This window comes from Calliopsis andreniformis, chromosome 5, assembly GCF_051401765.1.
Source record: "Calliopsis andreniformis isolate RMS-2024a chromosome 5, iyCalAndr_principal, whole genome shotgun sequence".
Taxonomy (NCBI): Eukaryota; Metazoa; Arthropoda; class Insecta; order Hymenoptera; family Andrenidae; genus Calliopsis; species Calliopsis andreniformis.
In genome coordinates this window covers 4,207,023-4,232,434 of record NC_135066.1, presented here as the reverse complement: position 1 = coordinate 4,232,434, position 25,412 = coordinate 4,207,023, and the positions used below count along the sequence as shown (strand labels likewise).

General features: G+C 45.4%; 1 protein-coding gene across 3 annotated transcripts in view; it reads left to right on the top strand.

Annotated features, from left to right (window-relative positions):
* The window catches only part of LOC143179245 (neprilysin-1), a 57,945-nt gene that overhangs the window by 14,104 nt on the left and 18,429 nt on the right, over positions 1–25,412 (top strand). For all 3 annotated transcript variants that reach the window (XM_076378374.1, XM_076378373.1, XM_076378372.1), the window contains exons 4-6: positions 4,271–4,378; positions 16,248–16,462; positions 22,426–22,521. In XM_076378374.1, the coding sequence (XP_076234489.1) occupies positions 4,271–4,378; positions 16,248–16,462; positions 22,426–22,521 (419 nt within the window). The remainder of the gene's footprint in view (positions 1–4,270; positions 4,379–16,247; positions 16,463–22,425; positions 22,522–25,412) is intronic.

Here is a 25,412-nt window from a genome sequence, read left to right as displayed (position 1 = left end):
GTCGCTTTTTCCCCTCTCCGATCAGATAAGGCGGTAATTTCTACTCCCGACGTCCTAATTGCAAGGCCGTTAGGTGACATTCAGCTAATTAGCCGGCGAGTAAAAGTCGCGAAAAAGGGGACAAAAGATTACCCAGAGCGGCGTTAAAAAGTTCGCGTCCGGCCAGCTTTTTAATACCGTCTCGTTCCATGAAACGCATATTACTGCACGGCTATTATGTCTGCTTATATTACCGCGATGTTACGCTGGAATAATACGCATCCCGCTATGCTAACGTTTCAACGGGACAGCTCGTAAAAAATTCCCTCTATATAGATCGCGATTTGCATGTGCAGCGGCGCGCGAGTACACAATGCCCGTCGAAAATTGAATATAGCGTGGAGCGTGAAGGAGGATATTCTTATTTAGTTACCCAAACATATGCCAAAGATTAAAGAGGCTTTTATTATAAGCCACCCATGAGTCTACAAAACTCTCCTGTAGATAAATTTCTCGTCGTGAATAAAACTGAAGGACTGATCTTATCGATAATTCTAAACTAACGGTTCATTGAAGTGAATAAATCGATCCCGGTAGGATACCGTAGTCTTGGTAAGAATTTCACCAACTTCAATTTTAATCAGTTCCGCTGACTTTCACGCGAAGTTCCAGGCACGCCGAAGCATCGCCGCAAAAACTTCTCGGTAAATCTTCTTCGATTCGTCGCTAGATGGGAGAAAATTCCCCTGGAACTGGTCCGAGACGCGTTTTGTTCTCCGGTTTCTTTCACGCGCAAATTGAATTCACAGCGCCGCGTTTAAAGCTTTCTTAAGGGACGCCTTAACGACCATTCGATTGCTAAAAGTTTCACCCCGTGGTTGCTAGCAGACCGCTGGAAAATTCAGTCGCTGAGAACTTTCCCAGCGAATGGAAACTTTTTTCGCGGAACATTTCGCGTATTTTCCTCGTTTTCGCGTCGTTTCATGCGACCGCGCCTATGGCACCGCGTGTGTCTAAATGGTGGCGTTTTTTGGATGGCACGCGGGCAGGGGGATGAAACGCGGAAGCAGTTAGGGAGAAAATGAATGGGAAACAGTGGAAATGGCGATGGTGGAATGGAATATCACGGGATTAGAGAAGGTGGACCAGAAAAAGTGGGTTGTGAGTAGGTAGAGGAAGCTGAAGTGCAGGAGAAAATGAAAACAGGTCTCGACAAAAGCTGGACGGCCTCTATACGCCCGGCTAGCGCCGAAATTTCGAGATCCCGTTCTGAGGGAACCGCGGGACGAGAAAGTGACGACAAAAGAAACGTAGAACGCGGGGGTGGGCGGCGAGGGCGAAAGAACCGACGCTACTAACTTCCGCCGCGACTTTCGACTCGGTCCCTGACGAGTGGCCGCGGAACTCGCTACGGAATGCTGTGTAACGAATTTGCAGAAAGCGATTTCGACCCATTTCGCGCATCCGCCAACTTTATTCGCGACCGTGCTCTCCTTGTCCCTCTTCTTTGATTGTGGAGAACGGTCTTAGAACAATGACGTCGTGGGTGGAACTCAGAGCGAATTGATTAGTCTTGGTACTAAAAAAACTTGCGAAGAATTCTGTTCTGTCTTCCATATACTTCATCCTCAACAAAACTGATGACATTTAAAGGGAGGGAAACGAAATGGAGATCCCACACACAATTCTAAAAAGCGTTTCACAGATCTTTTACCTCCTTGTCGAACAGTTTCCGTGTTTCCCATCAGAACATTTTTTCCCTTCGCTCTGAGTTCCCTAACTTTCCTCAACTCGCTATCTGCTCTCGCTCAACTGCGAACTCCCTCGTATTTCCGCGGCATTCTGCGTGGATTTGAAGCTCAGGAAATATCAGTAGTCGGTATTGTATCGCATCTGCTCGAATCGTCTTTCCTTGGTATACACAGTATTCAAGGATGGCTTACTCTCAACAGAATCGTAATTAATGATTTTCGAACAAAAGGAGCTTGCACCGTCGGCGGAGGTTTCACAGAAATTTCAGAAACGCTGGATCGTTTATCGATGCGCTTTTATCGCGAGGATACGGTCCATTTAGCTCGTTCACGAAACGATAGGTCGCTCGAAATAGCGCGTAACTGTTGCACGATTGTGATTATTCGACGCAAAAGGTTCTATGGAATCCAGTTGCCGCGGAAAGCTGGAATAATCGGCGAATCGAACCGATTGATTAAACACGGGCCACGGCTGATTTGCACTAAACGTTCGCGCATGGGCTAGCCACACTTGGCAACCCTTCATAAATTATTGTTGGACCGTGGAGCCTGGCGTCATCAGCCAGTGATTCGATAAAGAATGGATCTTTGCATCGCAGATACACGTGTCGCATCGAATAGGCTATTTCTGATTCCCTGCGACGCTGCATCTTTCAGACCTCGCAGATCTCGGTGTGCAGTAAAACAGAGTAGGTTCCCTCGTTAAATTGTACAACCGCGTCAGTTCGTCCTCGTTGACGTCCTCACCTGATTACATTAAATCTTAATACCCTTTACGGGCGCGTACTCAGGAAAGGGCCAACGACACCGTAAAGCAAGGAACGGCGTAGACGTAATATCGATTTTCAATCTACGCTGCCGTGGCCATGACTCCTGCATAGATTATTATTAATCAAAATTTCCCTCGATTCGTGTCCCCGCCCTCTTCGAAGCCTATCGCTCGAGAACGCTAGCAGCGAACGGAAAAATCGAAGGGTGTAGCTGGCGGACGGCAGGGGAGGATCGATTCGAGGGGGGAAATTTACAGAAACGCGTCGAAAAATGGTCAAGGACCGTGGCACGGTAACGATCGCGCCGCGAATATGCGCAATGCAAAAGCGTAAAAGTAATAAAAGCACAGAAAGTGTGGAAACAAATAGGCAGACGTGGATGTCGAGGACGTCCCGTAGGAGGTCAGCAAAGGCCTCACGGCTGACGGTACTATAAATATTTCATGTTAATCGATATACGGTGCACACGGAAGTGTGTCATGCACGTTGTCCTATGACTCGACACAATGCTCCATATACGTTCGGTCGTATCGTTCGTCGAACGACCTCGAAGAATTGAAGAAGTCGAGGCTCCGATACCCTTCGATGTTCGCGATCGTCCCTGCTCCCCTTTTTTTTCAATTCGTCGCTTCGATGGAAGATTCACGAGTCGTCTGCAATTACCCACGAAACTGTCTGGAAATATCACTGAAGCTGATGGGATCATGAAACGAGTGCTGACCTGCTAATTTACATATATTGGACAGAAAGTTATTCCTATTAAGTCGCAGGAAACATTGACTCAAGAAATTCGAAGGAAATTCTTGACAAATAGGTATTTGTAAACAGAATGAATAGAAGTTGCTTCTGGAAAAGTGGAAAATGGTAAACAATTTTCTTTCAGTGACCCAGCGGTAAATTAGCTTGGGGCTTCCAAGGGCGATACGTTCACCAATTTTACGAGAAAAGCATCCCATTGAAGAAAACCGCGGACCAGTTCATCTTAAATAAATAGAAGCAACGTTATTCATTATACGGTGAAAGTGGACTGAGAGGAAGTAGAAGAAATGACAATAATAGAGTTGGCAGAAGTTTGCATTAAAAATTACAGCAAAACAGGCTGCCACTCCCGCTGAAGCTGGGCACTCGAGGTTGCAACAACAGAAATTTATTCAACCACGAATGAAAGAAATTCCGCGGCAAACTTTCGTTCCCGTTATACGATCCCCTTTACAGCCTGTTTCCCGCGCCCAAGGTGTAAATTTTTATTTGAGTTGCCCAGCTCGATGGGCCGATAAAATAATAAATAGACTTTTAAATCGCTTGAATAACTACCGTTGGTATTTTAATAGTCGTCTATATGTACATCCGTCTCCTCGGACGCGGTGAGAAATTCTTCTTCCGATCTATTATGGCGATGTCACTAGCTCGATCGCATTTAGCTTCCTCCAAACCAACCTTTGCCATTTTCGAACTTTGAATGGAAACGTCGCGGTATATTCAGCCTTGCGAGCTCTCGATCGAGACCACCCGTCGATCTTTTTATACCTGCATGAATCCTTGATTTATGCTCGGTCGTAACCCGGAACATTTCCGAAGACAGGGAAATATTTTTGCGCGACTACGTACGAATGTTTGCTGATTCGACAACGGTGTGCCCATTGGGGAGTTGATTGTGGCTCCTCCTCGGTCGTTGTTTACGAGAATTTTAGATTTGAAACGTCGTGGGGCGTCCTCAACCTCGATTTAAAGTGTCCTCCATCTCTAATGCATTCGAAACGTTCTTTTCAGAGATGCTGGCGAACAAGACGGGCCACATGGTCGGCGAGTTCGAGAAGCTGGGCCAGTTTTACAGCGGCTGCTTGGAATTCAAGGAGAAGCCTGTCAATTTTACACCTGGTAAGTTGAGCCTCTTGATGGAATATGTAGCGGCTTACCACTTTAAAGTGATATGCGATACCAAGAAAGTGAATACAGAATGTTCTGCACGGCCACTGGTGATGATCAAAATATTGTTACCTCTGATTGTGGTTTATTTATCAAACTCTAATGCAATTGTAACAAGCATAATGTTAACTAGACTTTAAATTTTAATTAGTGACGAATTTCTAATCTCTTGGGTACCCACAAGCGATTGATTGCTGAAAAAAAGCAGATGTGAGACTTCACGTCTTTGTCTAAAAAATTGAAGTTGCTACACCAAGTAGTCTCGGTTGCTATCTTTCTTAAAGTACTCGTGTCTCTTAACGAGAGTGCACGTGTTGCGCGTGCACGTTGTTCCATAGCACGACGACGCACCCATAGTGCATCCATTGCACCGTTCATTCATGTATTCAGTCGGCGACGCAGATGCTCCGTTCTTCGCCCTCTTTTATATCCTCTTTTCATCCCCTCCTTTGCGTCGTCGATCCTCTAAAGCAAACTTTTCTTCGGTCGAAGCAATCGATTATTCATACGGCTAGGAATCACGAAACCTGCGTCCACCAACGAAACGAACAGTTTCGACATGGATCGAAGTCGAATCGCCTCGACGTTTTTACCTACTCTATAAGTCTGTATATACATAGTCGCCTCCCCCGCGTTATGTATTTATGAATGGCGTAACGGCGATATTTTAAGCGATTTATGTCGCATCGGGGCTTCAGCATGAAATAAATATTTTGTCGACTGAAATCTTTCTGACAACGAGTGATATGTTTCGCGTTGACCGACGATGAGCTTTCCTGTGAGCTATGCTTGCTCTGTGATATTTTCGGTGCCTCAATTTGCCCCAGAGCGACGTGGGCCGCTTCTGTTTAAGCATAAATATAGAGTACAACGTCGTGGAAAAAAGTGGTACAACAAAGAGTCTCGAAGAAAGCTTTTGTGATCGATAAAAATACATGTTTCTACTGTCGATCTTCTCTTAGCGAAGAACGAAGAAATTGATCACAGGAACCGTTGACTTATACTACTTCACTTCCACGAAGTCTGACCAGGAAGGCAGTAGAAAAGTGCGCATTCAACGATGCACGTGTCTACTTAATGCTCTACGAGGAACACAATTTATCAGAAACTACCTCAATATTTCAAGGTTCAGCTGGAAGTATACTGGCGCGTTACCTTTTAAGAAGAGTAATGGTAGTAGGCAAAGAAATCGAAGGCATCGATCGGTATAAATAAGCAGAGAGAACGGTATCAGTGAAATAGATAATACTGTCACTTAGAAGAAGAATGAACTACAAAAGTCTGTCTTCAAAACTACGGAAATTCGCCAATTTCGCAGCTTATACATAAGCAAAACAGATCAGAAGACGAGAACCATTGACTCGTACTACTTTGAATTCCAAAGTACCAAAAAATAGAACCATTTACATTCGACTGTCCTGTACCTTCACGCTACCCAAGGAACACGATTTATCATAGCCAATGCTCAGCAAGTAAAAAGGCAGAACGCATTACTAAACCCTATTGAAGCGACGCGCCCAGCACGCCTCGTTCGTTTTTGAAATCCCCCTCGCCAAGAAGAACTTGGAATCGACGTACAAACCGTTCCTCTTCTCCACACCGAGGATGTATGAGCGACAATAGGCTTCCAGGGACACGCGACTTCATCGCGCAAACAATAACGAAGAGTTTGTTGGAACGTTTCGCGGTGGGAAAGCTGCGAGTCGGTGAGAAGAGAAAAGGGCATTTTCCAATGGTCCCCCGCTAATGCTTTCTCGTTCCTTCTTTTTCTGCATTGTGCACCGCCGTCGTGGAAGACGTTTCTCGGCGGCAAAAAAGGCGCTGGATGCTGGCAGAGTGAAACAACCCCGACGCGGAATCTGCGGGGACGGAGGGGGCGAAAGGGGTGAAAGAAAAGAATCACCGGACGGAATTGCGGCTGGTAGAAGCAGCGGGTGCGATGAAAGAGCGTTGAAGAAGAGAGGGAATTATGAGAGAACCGTCGAAAGGGGTGGCACTGACGCGGGGGAGGCTTTGAAAACGCGCTGGACGCGAAGAATTGCCATGGGAGATGAAAGATGCGGTATACGAGGTTATTCGTTGATACAGAATGACGTCTGGAAGATGGTGCCTTCTCGTTAGCCAGTCGTAACATAATAGCTTGGGATTTCAGATCAAGCCTGCCTACGTTTCTATTATCCGTGTTCTGTAAGTAGAGGGCAAAGAAACGTGAGAAATCACAGAGGGTGACAGACCGAGTACGAATCGGGGATCGATTTTTTTTTCTAATTACAGCAGGGCGAAAGAAAAATAGTTGCTAGGTGTATTTCTTCGAGCAATAGTTTCCCCCCACTTCGGGAGAAATTAATTTCAGTCGACGAGGATTAATTGCGATGGAAGGGGCGGTCTCACGAAATTTATATAGTGATCGTCGTCCAACCGAGAGGTTTTACGTACTCCAGTGTTTCTCGAACGTTCGAGCGCAGAATTTAAGGCGGAAAAAATCCGAAATACCGAGGGGGTGGGTGAGTTCGTTGCAGGGGAGGGAGGGTGGTCGCGGACTCTCACGTCATCGCAATACAAGCACACGCGCTAACCCAGAAAGTCAATGTAGGCGGTCTAAGAATAGAAACGGACCGATGTTGGTCGGTGTGGAGCCGATATCGTACGCCCGACAATGCGATTAATCAATCAGTATCGGCTCCGAAACGTCGGGCGGCCGTATTAATCACAGATGAACTCGATCGTGCTCCGTTTCTTCGAAATGTCATCGCGACACTTAACGAAAAGTCACGATGATAGAGATTGTTGCAGTGGTAGAGAGTTTTCGATGCGATTCATTTGAAGTTTCGAAGTGGAAGAAAGCCACAAGTCAAGAAAGGTTGAGAAGCCCTGTACTATAGCATAATCTAGTACTCTGATTCAGTACAGATTTGATCGCAAAAGAATTCCAGAAGCTCCATCGCGTTATCTTCTCTACTAGCTCCCCTGCCGCTTTAATATTCATCGCGACAGAGGGTTTCCAATCGCAAGGATGATAAACCTAGTTCAGCGACGTTCAAAGACAAATTTTCTCGTCGTCGATCACGAGCACTAGTGTTTGGCTCCGATGGCGAATCCTCTTATTGCTTCATAATACAATGTCCAGCGTACTAGCCACGTGGTGTAGCTTGAGAATCCCCCGGGCGGCCTATCATTCAATTCCACGTTAGCTTCTTAAGGCGGGATCGATAATGGTTATATAATAATCGATGCCCGATACCCTTCGTGACCGTGTTTACTGGTAAAACACAGTTCCCGATTCGTTTCTAGGGGAAATCGATCCTAACTATGATTTCGAGAGAGACAGAGAGCAAGACAAAAGAATTTATAGTCAACGTGTCCTTGGCTGACTCGCAAAATCTCGTTATGTATCGATTACGCTCGCGTATGCACGAAAACTTTCCTCGACCATCCCCGAACTTACCCTCCTTGCTCCTTTTCATTCTAGAAACGACGTCGCGGACGACTTTATTTCGAGAAAGCTTGCTCGTTTCGTCGACGGACAGGAAACACGCTTCAAGGCCGTTATCACGAGGCCGCGATAACGCGAACCTTGGAAGTTTGTCGGTCGTCAGCTAGCTCGTACCCATGGCGAACAAAAAGCTCGGGGCGCGCTTTGTGCGCGACAAAAAAGCTTGTTCGCTCGTTTCCGCGAGCAGCCGCCATCGCGATCAACGTTATTTGACGGCTTAACTTCGTTCGTACATAGTTCAATAAATCGTAATCGCTGGAGATTGATTTTGAGGAAGAGGATTGAGGATTTATCCATCTTCAGTTAGTCGTGGCTTATAAAACTATCATCGCAAATAATTCTGTAGGTGCCTGACAGTCAGACTAATCGAAGTCCATTTCTTTCAAAATTGAACATCATGTACCATTACCTACTTCCTCATCCTTCTAATATTTAATGGTATCATGTCAATTACTTCCAGTATGTCTATTCTCTCAAAAAATGATAAAGAAGAACTTGGATCGCTGTGGATCTCAATTACAGAATTTTTGTACCCATTCTTCTTCTCTTTTCGACTTCAATTATTCTCCCGTACCAGGACCGACCAATACCGCTCTCTGACTTAATAGGAAACTGTACATCCCTCGGCGAACCGCGTTTTGCCACGGTATAACGCAACTTCTGGGGAAGCAGGGAATGCAACACGTTATTCCGATGGTGGTGGATTGCAATTTTAATTCCTGACCGCGCGTCAACGCGAATTTAATTGAATGCCAGTATTCCAGTGGCCACGAGCGTACACAGAGGCCGGCCGCACCTCGGTTGCGGTTTCGCTTTGAAAGAATCCCACGGTGGACCTGGTCGACACCAATCGTGGGCAAAAAATCTCTCGTCATAATTGAAATTCATAAAAAAGCAGGCCACTAGGGGAGGTTGGGGATCAGGATGGCCGATCGATTAGCTTGTCGGCACTGAAACACCACAGGCGTCGACTCTTTTCACTGGGCGAGGGACAAGGGGTTGGTTTTCGGGATTGATTCCACTGGCGGTGTTCCGCGAGCACTCTCGAACCGTATGCAACGTTTTTTGGGAGTAGTGAGGGCTGTCGGTTTGCTGGCGATCGGCCCTGCTGGCTTTTTATCTCGACCATTTGCATTCGGGGACACTGACGGGCCCGAATGAAACAATTTTTCTCTTCCGCGGCAAAAGTCTACCCCATCATCGATTTATTCGACGCGAGGTTGAACTCTTGCAATTTATGGTCCTCGATCGTTTCGACCCTGCTTATCAATGGATCGCTTCGATTCCCGATAGCGCTAGGAATTTATTTGCAGTGACGTTTGAAGGAGAGTTTAAAAGGCGAATGGAAAGATGGAGAGATGAGGGAAATATTATCGTGAGGCATGCTTGGATTGTATGACTTTCTGGCCTTGTGTTTTTTTCTGCTCCTTTGCACTTTATTTTATATTATAACACGCGTGGAAAATGTTTTACATATTTCGCAAGGCACACGCTAGAAAATTGATTCGCAGGTAGAAGTTGCACGACAGTGCTCAAGAACTTGAAATGAACAATTCAACTAGGAAGATTTGTATTTTGTAATCTACATCGTGGAGCGTAATATTCCTTGGCATGAGTTAGCGATAACGTGATAACGCGAAGTTTAGCGTTAAAGCTACTTACACATCGAAATATCAATTTGGAACTTTCTCTTAGCCACCATAGTGTTTATGGTTCGTGACAGGAAGGCAAAGGGTCTTACAATAGGATTGCGTGCAGAATGCAGCTTATATTGTTTTAAAGCATTGTTCACGACGTGGAAATTCGATGCGGTGGCGAGCAAGCTGCGATTCCCTTAGTCGAGCGAATGAAAACGGAAGTGTCCAGTTCTTGAGACAAACAATTTAGCCCAACACGAAGCAGAGTGAAAGCCTGGTAATGGAATATAATGGAAAACACAGAAAAGCTCTTTCAATTACCCGGAAGCGCGTAACGAACCAACTTGTTCTACGCGAACAGAAATCGCTCGTTTCGAAAAAAAAACTCCATTTTAGAATCAGATATTCTGTGTTACGTTATCGACATCGTTCATTGGCAATGGAAATGTCACCATTTCGTGAAAGCTCTGTATATGTATATTCAATTTCCACTACAGGGTAGCTATTCTCCCAATTAAAACTGTTAAAAGCAGTTTCCACCTGTTACCGTCAATTTTCTCGTTAAAAAGCTTACCGAAACCCACTCATTAAAAAAGAACGGAGGCAAATCGCAGTTATTTCAGAGGCAACTAGCGATTTCATGGTAGAATAGGTATAAGACGCTTCAATGACTCCATACAATTGCCATCTATTCTCGTGACGATCCTGGACGTCGACAAATGAACACTGATAGCCAATGTAAACGACTTGCAATTGGCGTTGTCGAAACGACACCGATACGAGCATCGATTACGTTGGCCACAATCACGCGGATAATAATGTCACCATTGGATTAGCCTGGTTCGCGTGGACGGTCGTGCGCACAGGGGCGCGTAATTAATCGCGGGACAATTAGTGGACATTAGGCTGGTCGATGGGCCACTGTGTGGTAGCAGCCCCTGTCGTTTCGAAACCTCTGAGAATGGACTGACTTGTGAGTAACGTAGCCCCCGAAACGGCAGCAATTATTCGCTGCATCGGACAGCCTTGGGCGACTACCTTTGTGCTAGAGGAATTGATAAAAATAGTGTTGTCGGTCTATCGATTGCGCGACGCAGACGGAAATGCTTTAAACCGGGGCTGGAGTGGCTTCTCGCAAATGCCTTCGTGTAGGGGAGTCTGACAACGTGGGAGAGCCTGTCGGTTAATTTTTATTATTTCTCTCTATAGTTCCATTCGCTCGAATAAATTCTCCTTTGGAGATTGCGCATCCTCTGTATCACTTGGGTTAAACTTTGGAATCCTTTTGAATATTATACGAGATCAGAAGTTCCTGAAGACACTCGGAAGCTAAAAGTGACTTAACTCGTGGTTTGCTTAATAAATCTTAAAAGTTTTGGAATTTCGAAAACGTTGAGACCTCTTGAAAGAAATATGCTCTGGGTGTTCCAATCCAAGGAATTCATTTAGCTAAATTCTTACGAGGCTGAAAGGAAAATTCACTTTCGTTAAAGGTTGTACTGTTCCGAGCTATGACTGCCCTGAAGTCATAGAACATTATACCTTCTCGAAATAGCGAGTAACGTGCCCATAAGTCGTCCAGCGATATTCGAAGGAAGAGATTTGCATGCCTATTCCGGGGCAATCCGGACGTAGTTAACGGGCGATTACTTGAAACACGCGTCAACCGCAACCGGTGCGTAATTATGCAGGCGAACGCGCCCTAATGCGCATCCAATGACGTCATTGCTCGCGTGATGGGTCCTTGAAACCGCCTCGAAGCTTTTCTCCCCGCGATCCGTGCCTTTTTCCGCAGCGACCGATCGCGTGCGTAGGACTCGCCGATAACGCGATACGACGGCGAGAAAAAAGGCGTACACGCATCGCGGAGCCTCGAAACGAAAACTTTGGCTCGCGTGCGTCCCGACGCGGCGGCCCCGCGATCTGACCCAGTTTCCCTTGAAATCGACCCCCTCGTCTTCGGCATTCGATCCCCTGGAAGGTCGTGGCGTTCGTGCCGTCAGAGTTCGATCTCTGCCCGAATGCCTTGGGAAGATGTCTTTTTTTCTACATTTTTTTTTTCATTCCCTGCTTTCCGAGAGAATTGTTTTCTATTTTCTCTCGCGCTATTGTAGTGAATCTTGCCTATCGATGTAGGGCTTCGCTGGGCTTTAGTATCGAAGTGGGATGGTCTGTAGAAGCTACTGCCACAATGGGAATTAGTGCTCGTACACAGATAGTACTTGTTCGGTGAATTTTACTTTCGCAATGGTTTACTGAGACTAGATTGCGAGAATATAGCTTTTGTGCTTGTCAATGCGAAGTGCGTGGGAGTACAAAAAACATAGTATTAGTTTAGATCAGTGTGGTGCTGAACTGAGAGTCTGAAACGTAGAAAATTGCCTGAAATAAAATTCATGGATAATATAAGCATAGAATATAGCATAAAAGAATCCATAAAACATAACAGAGAGTCCATTTTTTACTTTAAATCATAGAACCAGAGTGACGCAACGTTCGAACGCCTTTAGTCATCAGGAACGGTTTTATAATAGGTGGCTCCTGCTGTGTCTCGCATATTCAGGGACGTTCTACTGAAATATTTCTACTCACCAGTAGTCACTCGTTAGTTCGGTGCTCAGAAGAAAGGGGAAATGCAAGAAATTGATTGTTATCAAGGCATCTGTGCACCCAGACTCACTCAGGAGGCGATACGTTCCCTCCAATTAACGAGAAGATTAATTGCACCCGGAGAAACCAGTCGCGAAGACAAAAAGGACGAAAACGAACGCGTTGCGAGAACCAGTCGAAAGTCGCCAAGGGTGTCAAGGTTGGGCAATTTGGCCTCGGTCTACCTCCAGGGGATGATTTACTTGCTGGCTAGTCGAGAAACTATTCCGCGCATGAAACGGCCTGGAAACTATGCTCGAATCCAAAGGTGAACTTTGTTTTGTTGCATTCAATTGCACTACCCCCTCGAACTTGGCCAAATGGGGATCTAAACGATATTCAATTGCGTACATCCCGTTCTACTCTACCATGAAGTTCTTATCGATCAATTTCCACTGAGATGGAAAATTTCAATCCTGTTCCAAGTAATAAGGCTATACGTATTTCCAAAATGTAGAAACTTATATTTCTTTTTAATGTTTATTCCACATTTTTATTTCTCCCTCCACTAAGATTGCCCAACTGCAAGAAAATTTATTGGATAGCCAGTGAAAGCATCGGCTGTAATGGAGATTCCACTGTACCCTCGAGCCTGTATCCAACGTCAGACGCAAGCAATGCCGAAGAAAAAGTGCGCCACCGAAGTAGATCTATCTATAGACGGCGGCAGGCTGCATTAGAGGGTTAGAACCGTCGAGCGGCTTTTTTTAACCCCCTGACGATGTTAACGCTCGTCCGAGAAACCGTGTCAAGGACAACACCGATCGGTTGACACTTCCGTGATTTTGCGCGGTTCATTCGAATGCTCGACCCGATCGTTTCGCTCGCTGGAGCATAATCGATGGGCGAGAGAGGGAAAGGTACAACGTCCTTTCTTCGAACTTTCACGAAATATTCAACCCTTTAGAGGGTCCATAGAGGGTTAGATGTTGCATCCACGTTGGGAAGCCTTTGTCGAAGTCGTTCCTCAACGCGGAAGAGTGCTCTCTCTGTTGAAAGCCGGAAGTTCAGAGCTCCTCGTCGCAAGAGTGCGCTGAATGGCACGGTTGAAGAGCGTAAAGCTTGCGACGAGTCTCTGTATGCGACCCTTTTCGCGCTTTCCTACTTTCGTACCACACAATTGATTTCGCGCCTGTTTCTGTCTCTTGGGGAGGATTCCAGCGACATTTATAGTCGTCACAGTGCAGATTGTGGGTGTTATTCCCGTTTTCTCTTGAAACCTTCTGTTTCCTTTCTTTAAGCTACTGTTTCTGGGTTAATCGTGTCAGTTTTTTAGACACAGGTAAACAGAGATCATTGTTACGATCTGAGGCCTCTAGCAAAGCTGTCGCTGAATTCGAAGAGAATAGAGGTCGTAGCCCACCGATTGGAGGGTGTCGTAGGCGTGAATTAATCCAGTCAGGCGTGGTTAATTTCGAAGCCATAGCTGGCCGTATCTCGGCTGAATTCCCGTGCCGAGGAAGTCGAGGAAGACTGTGGGTAGAGGAAATGGAACTTCCGGATTGTTTCCATCGTGCGGCGCTCTCGGCGTTCCCCGGAGCTGGCACGTTTTCGATCTGCCTAAGTTCACGAAGCGCTCAGGTCACATATAGAGCGTGGAGCAGTCAGATGCTTCTAATTGCTAACCATCAGAGTCCAACTTAAAATTTCAACGAACGCTTGCAATTGCTTTTGAGTTCACGAAGGTACTTGCAGTACCTAGAATTTGTACTCGAAACCGAAAACCTACCCCATCACCTTGCGCAACAAACAATTCCATTGAAGGAGTTGAAAGGGTCGAAGTTGTGTACAGAGTATCGAGGGTTTCCCCAGAGAATTCTCGGTATTTCTCCACCGTTCTAGCGACACTTATCAGCCACTGAAACGTCGACGGCGTCCTCGGGCAAACGGTGTCGTAAATAGGGACGGAGTGAGACGCGACGAAATAAAAGCAAGGAATTTCGGGCGCCGATCGAAAGCAATCCGGCCGGCGTGGCGCGTGCAGCTTGCGTCATGCAAGGATATAGATGTAACAGGGGAGGAGATTGGGGAAGGGATGGTAGGGGTTGGAGGACGGTGGTTGATGTCGATTTCGTATATATAACACGACCGTGCGATTGTTCGGCGCGATTGAAATCACGCGAAGCTTTACTTAACGGCGAGCTTGCGGATTTCGAGAGCACGGATATATTCCACACCCCTCTGTTCCCGCGCGACACCCTTATCAGCCCCTGATCCACCCTTTAATGGCGCTCGGGATGCTCCTCGAGCTGGAGAGCCTCTAATCGAAATTCTCGGGCAACCTTTTAGACGACAAGGTCGTATAATTTTCTATGAAGTATAGTCTTATAGGAACACTGGCAAAAACGGTTTAATGGGGCCACAGAAGCGGTGAACTTTTTATAAATTAATATAAAATATCTGATAATCATAAGGAATGAGACTTGGTAAGTACACTATGTCCTCAAAGATAAAAGAAATTACACTTTACCTTCATTTTGCCAAATGAGGAAGGAATGATTCTACTTTCAGTAGAAATGAACTTTTAAGAAAAATCCTTTTCGAAACGGGCCAGAGATCTTTATTTCGGCTAGACAAATACCCATGTACCTCCCAGCCATAAAGGAGGAAGCTTCGTTCCGCCAAGACGAAGGCAATTTCGCTAAACACGTCTGTCTCGATTTGCACGTCGGAAAGTAAATTGCATTACGTATTGGCGTGATCTCGTGGGCCGATAAACCGACCAATGATATTATAAGCGGCCGTATTGTATTGCGATGATTATCGTTCGCGACACGCCACCGCCTGGGGCCGCGATTTCTTCTTTTATTAGCTCCAACCCGCGTTCCGTTTACACGCCGCGCCCCAACTCTTCGTAACGAGAAATTGAACGCAAAAGTAGGAAAGTGACGAATGGTCTGGGACCAACTAACCGCCCTGCGAGAAATATGCAAACGAAATGAGGAAATTTTATTGTCATTAGGAGGACAAATCGCGAGGAATTCGCTTTGCAAATGGGAGAGTTCGAAACCACCTCTTGGGTTATTTGGAAATTGTTTCATGCTAATTCTTGAAGAGTTTAAATTATATTTTAATTTTTAGCCAAGGAAAAGCAAGATTCTTCTACCGTCGGTTCGTTTTTACTACGATTCCTTTTCTCTGCTATCCTCGGTGGGCTAGCTGACATCTGTTTTTCTCACAATTTGCTGAGATTTTTAAGTTTCCATTAATAATTCCGAAACATCCTCTATCTCTTCAGTAGAGATAACGTCGCTCTCAAAAGACTTTTAAACTTCGAACACTCTTGACGCTCGAAACTTTCCAATTAATGTTCGAGCAAAGTTCTATTATTTATTATTATTTCCTCATTCCATCGTTTAGTCGAGATAAAATGGTCAGCTGAAGGCAATTACCCGTGAGTAAACGCAGTTAAATTGCAATTACAGTTGTTTGTGGAAGAAGTCGGTTTCGAGCATGCGTCAGTGTATGCAGACGGTTAGTAGTGGATAAATAATTGCTCGATAGAGCTTATAACACGGCAGAGGGAGGTATCGAACGATTGTCAAATATCAGGCTGAAGCATGGCCCTATTGCGATTGCATCGTATCGAGCCGAAGGTCGAAGTTGGTTTTCTCTCAGGGACGCGATGAGCAAAGATCGCAGAGCTTCGATAAGGGTGTGTTGATCTTCGGAACGTATCGGCCGACATGTGTATTCATGCTTTATTTATAGTTTATCGTTGTACCGTGGGCCGTGAGAAGGCGACAGGGAAGGGATACGAAGGTCGTCGATGAAAAAGTCACCCGTAAATGGGGTGGCGATATCGAGACCCGAAATCCATTCTGGCTCTTTTCATTATTCGCGCTCGTCAAATCGAAATATCGATTTCGAAACAAGACGCTCCTGGGAATTTCTACTAGAACATTTCACTGCAGCTTTTCTCCTTGCCTTCTTGTTTCTCTCATCGCAAGGTGATGAATCTAAGTACACGAGAAATTTGAGTGCTCGACACGTTCTAGCATAGTGAATCTCGTTAAAGCTTGTTTACGACCGTTTGTTTCAGTTTACGAGCTTTTACGCGAACTCGGCGGCTACCTGCCCCCGAAAAGTATCGCGCCAGCCGACATTACACCGCTGGTCTCGAGGCTGTTGAGGGTGAACGGCGCTCCTCTCTTCGACTTCTACGTGGACGTGGACATTTACGATCGCTCTAGGTCTTCTGTCTTTTTGGATCTGCCTACGAAACATCAGGAGAACGCGTTCTTCGCGGACAACCTGGTGAGTCTTGATCTACTCTAAACTTGAAGGAATCTATGCGTCATCTGTTTCACTTCCTTTTCATTTCCTATAGTAGCAGGTTTATCCCCCCCTACTATTACGTACTCATATTTAATTTCCTGGTACCACGTTTATCTCGAATCTAACGTCCTCTGTGTTATGAATAAATCTTCCCAGCTCATTATAGATTTTACTGCCGCGACACACGCCGTCATAACTCTTCTTATAATTATAGCTCGGAGGGTGATTTTGCCATGGGCACAGCAGCGTTTTATTGTTCCCATAAGAGGAGCCACTAAATCTTGGGAACGCGGCCAGGTCTTATTCATCGATTCCCCGAAAATTAACGAGCCGGATTACCACGTTTGCTTCTGCCGCCGAGACTTAGGGGGATGAATACTTCTCGGGCCAGAGTACGGGCTAACAGATAGCGCGTTTAAGCAGAGAAACCTCCGGTTAATTCTTCAAGCAAATGTGCGGCGAGTTCCAGCGCGAGCATAAATCCTCGGCCGCGGTTAGGATCGTCCGTAAACTTCGCACGACTGGAAAAATCCTGACAGCCTATGGATTTTTAGCGTTTGTTGCGTCAGCTTGCATCATGCGACAAAAACGTCTTCATTATTCATACCGGCCGCTTAATGCTATCGGTGATTCGCGAGCTTAAGCCACCGCACACGGTGCGTTCAGAATATCGATAGAACGAAACGTTACTGTTTTTCTTGGACTCCAAATATGGGAAATTCAGGTTCGATGAATATTACCTCGATGAATATGAAACTGCAATTTCCAACGCGAAAATAATGGGACTGAAGTAGTGACATGAAAAGAAAATTTTATACTCTTCCACTTTTTGTAATCAATGGTACCACGTGTACTAATCCAATAATTTAGAGCACACTTGTGGCAACTGGAATCAAGTGTTTTTCCAGATTAAAGTAAAAAGCATAAAACAAAGAAAGGTTAGTCCCTATGTCTGTAGAAGTTCGCAACTTTTCAGCCGATAGCGATGGAAGTTCGATAAGGATCTACGTGTGTATCGTCGCGTTTCCGAGTGAGAGACGTGCCAGGCATTAATTATTCTAGCTGTTCTTTTTAACCGCTTGCCAACCGCTATCACGTCCCGCGATAATCGTGTTCGGTAAACTCCGAGTCTCTTCCGGCCTCTATCGGCAAGTTTCGAGCACTCGGGCTCTATAATTTATGGCCAAGTTCAAACATTCTCGTTGAACGATAGATAGGAGCACCCTAGCCGCTGGATACAGGAAAAAATGTTCTCTTTAGAAGCAGAAAGTTTCGCCTCACGCAGGAAAGTGGCTGGTACCAGTGGAATTTCTGAAGCTTTCTGGCTCCTTGCGAGCTCGCTACCGCTGAATACAGAGAAGAAGTGGCTATTGAAAAGCGCATGAGACAGCAGAAAGGAGCTGGAAGAGACGGTACGCCGAGCAATTTGATGGTGAAATTTTCTGACAGAAATCGGATTAACCAGCGAATTTCAGAGGCTAATCAAAGGGCTCTGAAAGACGAAATTGGACTGCAAGATGGGGAATTATATTGGTCTGAAACGGGAACGATATTTTCAGATTAACGGAGCTACTATGTACCTACACTATTAAGTTCCTGGATTAGACGTCAGAATGTTTGAACGTGTAATTTGGAGTAAATTACACTTACATGAATGGCCCGAAATGGATCCAAGTGGCAGGGGTACAAGATTCGATGAACGACCACCTTTCTCGAAGACTCGATGCCTCGAGTGTGTCTTTGACGGCTCTTTTCTTGGGTCGAGAGTTTTCAAGTAGCTTTGCTGCTGAGCGCTCTAAACAAGGCCTTCATCTTCGATCCACTACTGCTCAAGATCTCCCTTAGAATTCTCCGTTATTCGAGAGCGATTCAACCATGCGTGGGAACTATCAACGCGATATTCCTTTCCGAAGAGGAGGACGCCTAAGCTCTCCCATTTCTTAGGGATTTTGATCGAATTTGCTGCGGATTATTTCCAGCTGAAGTAATCCATTTTCAAGAAGACAAACCGCGCGCGGAAGAGAATTAATAGCTGGATTAAAAATTAAAACGCGCTTCCCATTAAAACTCGGGCTAATTCCCCGTCGACAGAACTTTTTAATAAAAGCTGGACCGGTTAAGGGTTGAAAGGCTCCGTTCAGACAATTGCCAGAGGTCCGAGCGGAGAAAGGTGTCCCCGCTGGATGTACGCGCTCCGATCTCGACGCGTGCCAGCTCTTTGTCCGCCCAAGCTTCCTCGTGATTGCGAGGAGAGCTTAAAGCCGAGAGGATTTTAATACTTAAGCTCGACAAAAGAGTCTTCTTGGACGTGACGGCACTTTAACCTGCCCGTTAGCACAGAGGGAAGTTCTCGACTGGGACCAAGATTTCAGTTTTTCCCCTGTTCCCGTAGCGGCTCAAACTGGACACTTAACAGCTCTTGAATCCCATCGACATCAGGGGATACAGAAGCTGAGTCAAGGAAAGGGACCACTGCGGTCCCGCAATCAAGCTGGAATCGTAAATTTCTATTAGATGTAGCTGAAAGTTTATCCACGCGGTGCTGGAGTGTATTCGAAGACCGTCAGCGTGGAATTGTGCCTACATGAAAAGTCAATTTCCCGTCTGCACACATCAGGCCGAAGTTTGGCACGAACGTGGATCGCTGGCTGCGCAGATGCTTCAAAATTCCGGAGCCAAACATTCGAACATCCGCGTCGCGCCTCGTTTCATACTAATAATCGCGGGGTACGTGCCAACTTATTTCGCGGATCGCTGCAGGAGGGCTTCCGCTACCATTGTTGCGAGGTTTTGTTGAGCTACTTGCGAAGAATGTATTTGCTGGCATATAAGTATGGATACAGATCTATTATTAAATAAAGGACGCTAGTTGTTCGGAGTTTTGGGTTCTTTGACGCTTTCAATCACCCTCTAAATTTTCTTCCAGCTATAACCTAATAACTTTGATAAAAACGCAAACATCTAGCCTAGGCTTTTGCCTCGCAACCAGATATAAGAATGACCAACGACAAGAGAAAGTGTACACTCCAGTGAGTCAGTGAAGAGTTTCTAGAGAAAGCAGATATAGAGGATCTTCAGAGTTGAGATAGAGTCTGGAGAGAGTTTAACGAGTCTTCAGTTTTTGGAGAGACTTCCACTAGTTTGAAGAGTTTCAGCGAATAATTTAATGGAGAGTCTTATTCCCTAGTTTCGTTCTTTTATTATCTTCGGTTGCATGTATTCTCCGCAGTAATTGCCATATTCTCTATCGCCTCTCGATCTTATTCGATTTCGCCTCGGTATCGAGGACGACGGCATAATAGTAACAGTAAAACCATCCGTGGCGGACGTTCACGCGTATTCATTTCAATCCGAGCTGGAAGCACATGTTCGATAATGTTCGAACCACGAATTCAATATCGGTATCGATGGGCAAGGAGCTCGCCTCGCGGTGAATTTCAATCGAACAGCAGCCCGCGTGACGAAGTTGTTGTGTCTGAATAATGGATGGCTCTGCTTCCCGAACGACACGGCAAATGCACCGTGTCGCGAAGTCAATAGGGTGATCGATACTCCTCGCTGATCCAGGATTAATTGATCATATAATATGGATAGAAAGCAGTGGCAGTGTCCAAACTACAAAATCGATTCGTCTCCAGATTAAGTTAAAATCGGCTTTCCAAAGTCTCGAAGCTTACGTCATCGATCAGAGGTAGTTGTGTCGGTTTCGAGTGGCACGAGTACGCAGAAGATGATAGAAGATAAGCGGGGAATAGGAAATACGATAAATCGGGGAGAATCAGAGCTCGGGAAGTTGGTCAGTCGCGAGAGGCCGGAAGGCTGGAAACGAGGAGGAAGTCGGTTGGTAGCTCTGTTAGCTGGATCCTAGTTACTAGTACACTAGACGCATTAGATAGAGCAGACAGGATAAGACAGACCGGAGCCGAAATAGTCGAGGTTGTTTGGCGGATTGCCAGGATCCTCGGCTGACACCGAAGAACTATCTCCCTAATTTTCTGTCTTTGCCTTACGACTTGACCTTGCCTTTCTTCTATTCCCTCTACATCCTTTCTTCTCTGTTTCTATCGGGAGCATCCATTCATTTATTAAACTCGTCGAATGTCATTCGACATAGACAATATGAGTGAACTGAGAATTCGCAGGAGAGCTGGCTCACAATAAGATCATCACAGAATGAGAGCTGACTGTGAATATCTTTCAGAACGTTCACTAAGAAACCGTGTTTCATAGGCGGTCCACAGAGAATTGATAAGGCACAGAATTTTTAACTTGCAGAGCATAGTCACTGGCAGTATTCAAAGAGCTCTTGGATAGTTCGCGAGGGTCTTTGAGGTGTCAAGCGGACTTTTAAAGTTACAAAGAGGTACATTAATCTCGTCAGGTTTTATTACTCCCGGTACCGCGTCATTTAACACTGCTTTTCGTTGTTTCAAATTACGACGAGAAACAAGCGATCCGGGTTGCGGAAGTTTCGCTTTAATTAGATAGAATTTCAATCGCGTAACTGTTGCTGCTTCGATCGTGGCCATTTCGATGGGCGGATTACATGGACGCCACGTGCTGTTCCGTGTGGACGTTCCATTTCGTAGCGCGAGTATCGTTTCATTATGCTAACGAAATATCGATTATGATAATGCACGGAAGCGATTGAATTGCGTGGAATTACTGTAACAGCGGGTCGCATGAAACGCGACTGCCCTTGCACACTGTTATCGTGTTTGCCTCGAAGAGTTCTCGTAAGCAGAACGCGACGCCAGCTAGAATCAACCCATGAGGTAACTGGTTGCATCGATTGATTAATTGCGAGAAGCACGGCTAGACTTCACAGTGAAAGTGCGAGCAACTTCGCTGCTTTTTTTCAGTCTCCTTTAGTCTTCCCCGCAGAAGGATGATGTTTTAAACTTGTGCGCAATTTATTCTGCTCACGTGTTGTCGCGAAAGTACCTCGTTAGTAACTATTTCCAGCACTGTCACTGATCTGCTGTGCGATCACCATGATTAATGGGATGTTCGTGTAGAGGGCGGCTTAATATTCCCCGTATCTCGCTGACGTTACGAATCATTAACAAAATCGATCCTCTGTATTAATTGATACTCCTGTCGTTGACGCTCCTTACGTAATTAGAAAGGACGACAGCGGACCATTAATACCTAATGGTAATAATAGTTCTTCTGTTAATAATCCTTGGGATGCTACAGGTGCGTATGTGGATTAGTGAATGTTTCCTTCTCAATTTAAAGTTTCTATGTTTCTCAAGAAAAGAAGTATTAGAAAAAGATAGCCTTATCAATTTTCTCCACTTTTATCAAGCAATTAGGACAAATGGAATATGTGGCTTTGCAATACGAAATCTGTATCCTTTGAAAACAGTCGTAAGCGCGTTTTTGCCATCCAAAGAGACCCGAGCGCACGAGTGCGTGCAAATATACGTTCAACGCGATAAAAGGGATGAATGTGTGCAACGCGGCTCGATACTTGGCACCCACCACCCATGTTTGTCGAATCGTTACACGCTTACACCCTTTAACGCCTTTCGCCGCTTCTATGCGCTGGCTGTTCCAATGACGATTCCGCTGGAAAGAACGCTTATCGTGAAATCCTATGCGAAATCAAAGGAAAATGGATTTTTATTTTTGCTTTTTTCGAGACGAGAGGTGTTCAGTGTGATCAGAAAAATCGCTATGAAATTCTGCAAGCATATTGAGAAGTTCGATAATATTGCACATAGGGATTACACTTACAGTGTTATCTATTATATGGAATATTGATAATGATTTATGGTTGCTCGTCTTCAGACATACCTTCGAACACATTGTTTGTCACGTCGAAACACGATCTAAATGGAAATTAAGCGGAATAAATTTCCTGCCAAAGTCAAAGGTCACGCAAAGCGCATTATTGATCACCGACAGGTGTTATAATTCACTGTATTGGTTTGCAGGATGAAAGGCTGCAATGGGTGAAGGAGTACTCGATGGCAGAGAAGCGACAGGAGAGGTCGGTCCACGAAGAAAGTCAAGCTTATACTATGATCAAGGTACGTGGATTTGCTCTTCGTCTGTTTAACAAGACACTCCAAGGAGGAGAAACTCGATTCCGGATGCTTGGATAAGCTTCACTGCGAAGTTTAAGTAGAATGAGCGCCTTTTTAGTCAGACACTTGAAGGCTGCTAATTGGTATCCAAAGTAACACGAATGGAAGACAAAGTGAAACGAAAAATGGCATCAATTCTGAATCAAGAGATAAAGAAAGAACGTATTTAGTTTCACCAGTCCAAAGAATTCTTCGAGGGGTCGATCCAGGAAATTCTCAGATTCCTTTTCACGTGGATATCAGAGGCGAGTAGCTTTCCGTGGGACCTCGACAACAGTATTTCGCACGCGTCCTCTCGCCCCCATTTCTCGAAACCGCACGACACAGTGTGCTCGTAATATATTACGCTATCAGTTCGTGGCCGAGCGGACGTTTGCTGTGTCTACGTGCTACGATTTTCCCGAATCGCCCGATAACGCGCTTCGCGAAGATATCGACAGGCTCCGTAAATCCTGTTTGCTAATAAACGAAATCTCTCAGTGTTCTCTCGTCCTATACTCCTCCTTCTCTCCTATGCTGCTATACTTCAGCCGAGTCTAAATGTACTTTTGATTCCGAAGCAAATTCGATTCCAACTGTGTCTGTGTCCAGGCTATTTACAATCGCGCGCTGTGATTGGAAATACCAAAAACGTGGCCGAAATGTCGCTTCGGCTTTTGGGATCCCTGACCCCTTGTGGCGATTCAATCACGCTGAGGTCGCAGCGCGGTTACAACTCGGTCACAACGGCGACCGATACTGTGCAAATAAGTGCACACTCGGCTGCAATGAATGTGTTCGCAATTTCCTTTATCGCAGAGAGAGTATACGCATAGAAAGGATGATTGTACGCTAGTCTAACACGTGGAACATGCTGGATTGGGATAATGTAAATCAGCTGATAAGATCGGCTCCATTGCTGATTCCATACTGATGGATACCAGGCTCCGTCTGTCTTAGGGAAACTGGATTCCCTTGAGACTGGATCGATCCTCTCGAGTGTCAATTAATGTATTCGATATGGGTTTTGCTTGGTGGAGGAGTAGCGATCGAGTGTTTGCCATAGTGACTGATTGTCAAGTCGCCTTGTTCACTTTGCTATAATTGATGGGTGTTGGTCGAAGCATATTTGACTATCCATAAATGTGTGTCTTCGAATATGTAATCCAGATGTTGTCTGAATTTCTGGGATCGATTATGTGAACCTCGTCGATTCTCCAAAGCAAATTATCTCGATGAGAGTTATACGAGTGCCAGGTTCCATTGGGGAATCCCTCTAAGGACCTAATGCAAAATTTGCATACCAGATCACGTGTCAGCAGGAAAATTGAACGTCAAACAGACCTATCGAGCGTCCCGCGCACAACGAGTCGAGGGAACTCGATGGCGCCTCGCTAGCCACAAAATTCGACCGGAACCGACTTGTCGATGCAGATTTTTCTCATTTTCTGGCGAAATGTAAATGCGGGCGAAAGAAGCCCGACCCGATCTCCGTTCGAGACGTCAGCCACACTTGACCCACTTGTCAAATCCGTCGAAATCTCAATCCCGATATTAACCGCGATCGCGACGATTCGATCGAGCAACTATTCGAGGCATCCCGTGATCGATGGAACGTCGAGGATGTAATTAGGTTACTGATACCGCCGCGAATAAAGCAGTCAGTCGCTGGCTGCTGGTCTTTATCTTGTGTCACTTAAACGCATACATTCGGTGAAAGTACCTGTGTCGTGAAATCGAAGCAAATCTCTGGGTACATTTTATCGGGGCCATGCTTCGTTTGCTCTATGCAGTATTGAAAGTTTTACGAGACACGAAAGAACGATTCATTTGGAAAAGTTAATAGCTGCTGCAGAATCATTAGAATGTACGGCTCACAGTAAAATATCACAATCTCCTATATTTCGGCCTTCGTTATAGGCTTTGCTTCTTTTTTAACATTGTTCCAGTTTCATCTTCTATTATAATTATTATTGTTCTATCGTAAAGATGTAACGAAATTGTACACATACCAGGAAGACCAATGCAAACTATAACAGTGGCAATGTATCATGAGAAAACAAATCAAATCGTAAATATTATAGTACTCAGGATAGGGTACAGCAATAAGATACGTTACACTGACACCGATGGCCATCGAAATAAAATCCCTTCAGGACCGCATGTTTGGCAGTCGTATCGAGGTTTTATGATTCGATACATCACCGTACGTGTTCTCGTTTCGTTTATAAAAATAATTATGTTCGCGGGATAATTTATAACATGGCCAATGAAAATTCTTCACGCTGTTTATTGTCGACGATAAACGATACAGTAGCGAAATTTACACAGATTCGCTTTCAAAGTTTCGAGTATCCATTTTTGCGCTGACGTGTCCTCAGCATGACCTACTAAAAATATTTATCAACGACAAGCACAAGAATGAATTCGAGTATCGTGTGTCCGCTTCGCAAGTTGTATCCTCCGTTTTCTGAGACTCGCTGACGCGAATGTATCGCTGATGAAAAGAAGGGAAGAGAAACAGTCGAGAAACAAGCGCGGATGGTGTAACGAGAGCACTCGAGGCGACGAGGAGAACGTTTTACGCGAAACACGACGCCCGTCCGATGATCGAGCGAGCAAATTCGCGGAAGAATTATTACGCCCCGCGGAAAAATATACTGTAATAAAACATACGCGACGCGGCAGTTTCCGCGGGGACAAGCTGGCGCAGGGACGCGTTGCAGATACGTCTTCCTTCTGAAATAAAGCACGATGCTGTCTTTAATTCTGGCTGCGGAAATACGACCGATAGCGTTCTAAATCATCCCTTCGAGAGGACTGCCTAGTCGGCGCGGTATGTAACTCAAACGTGA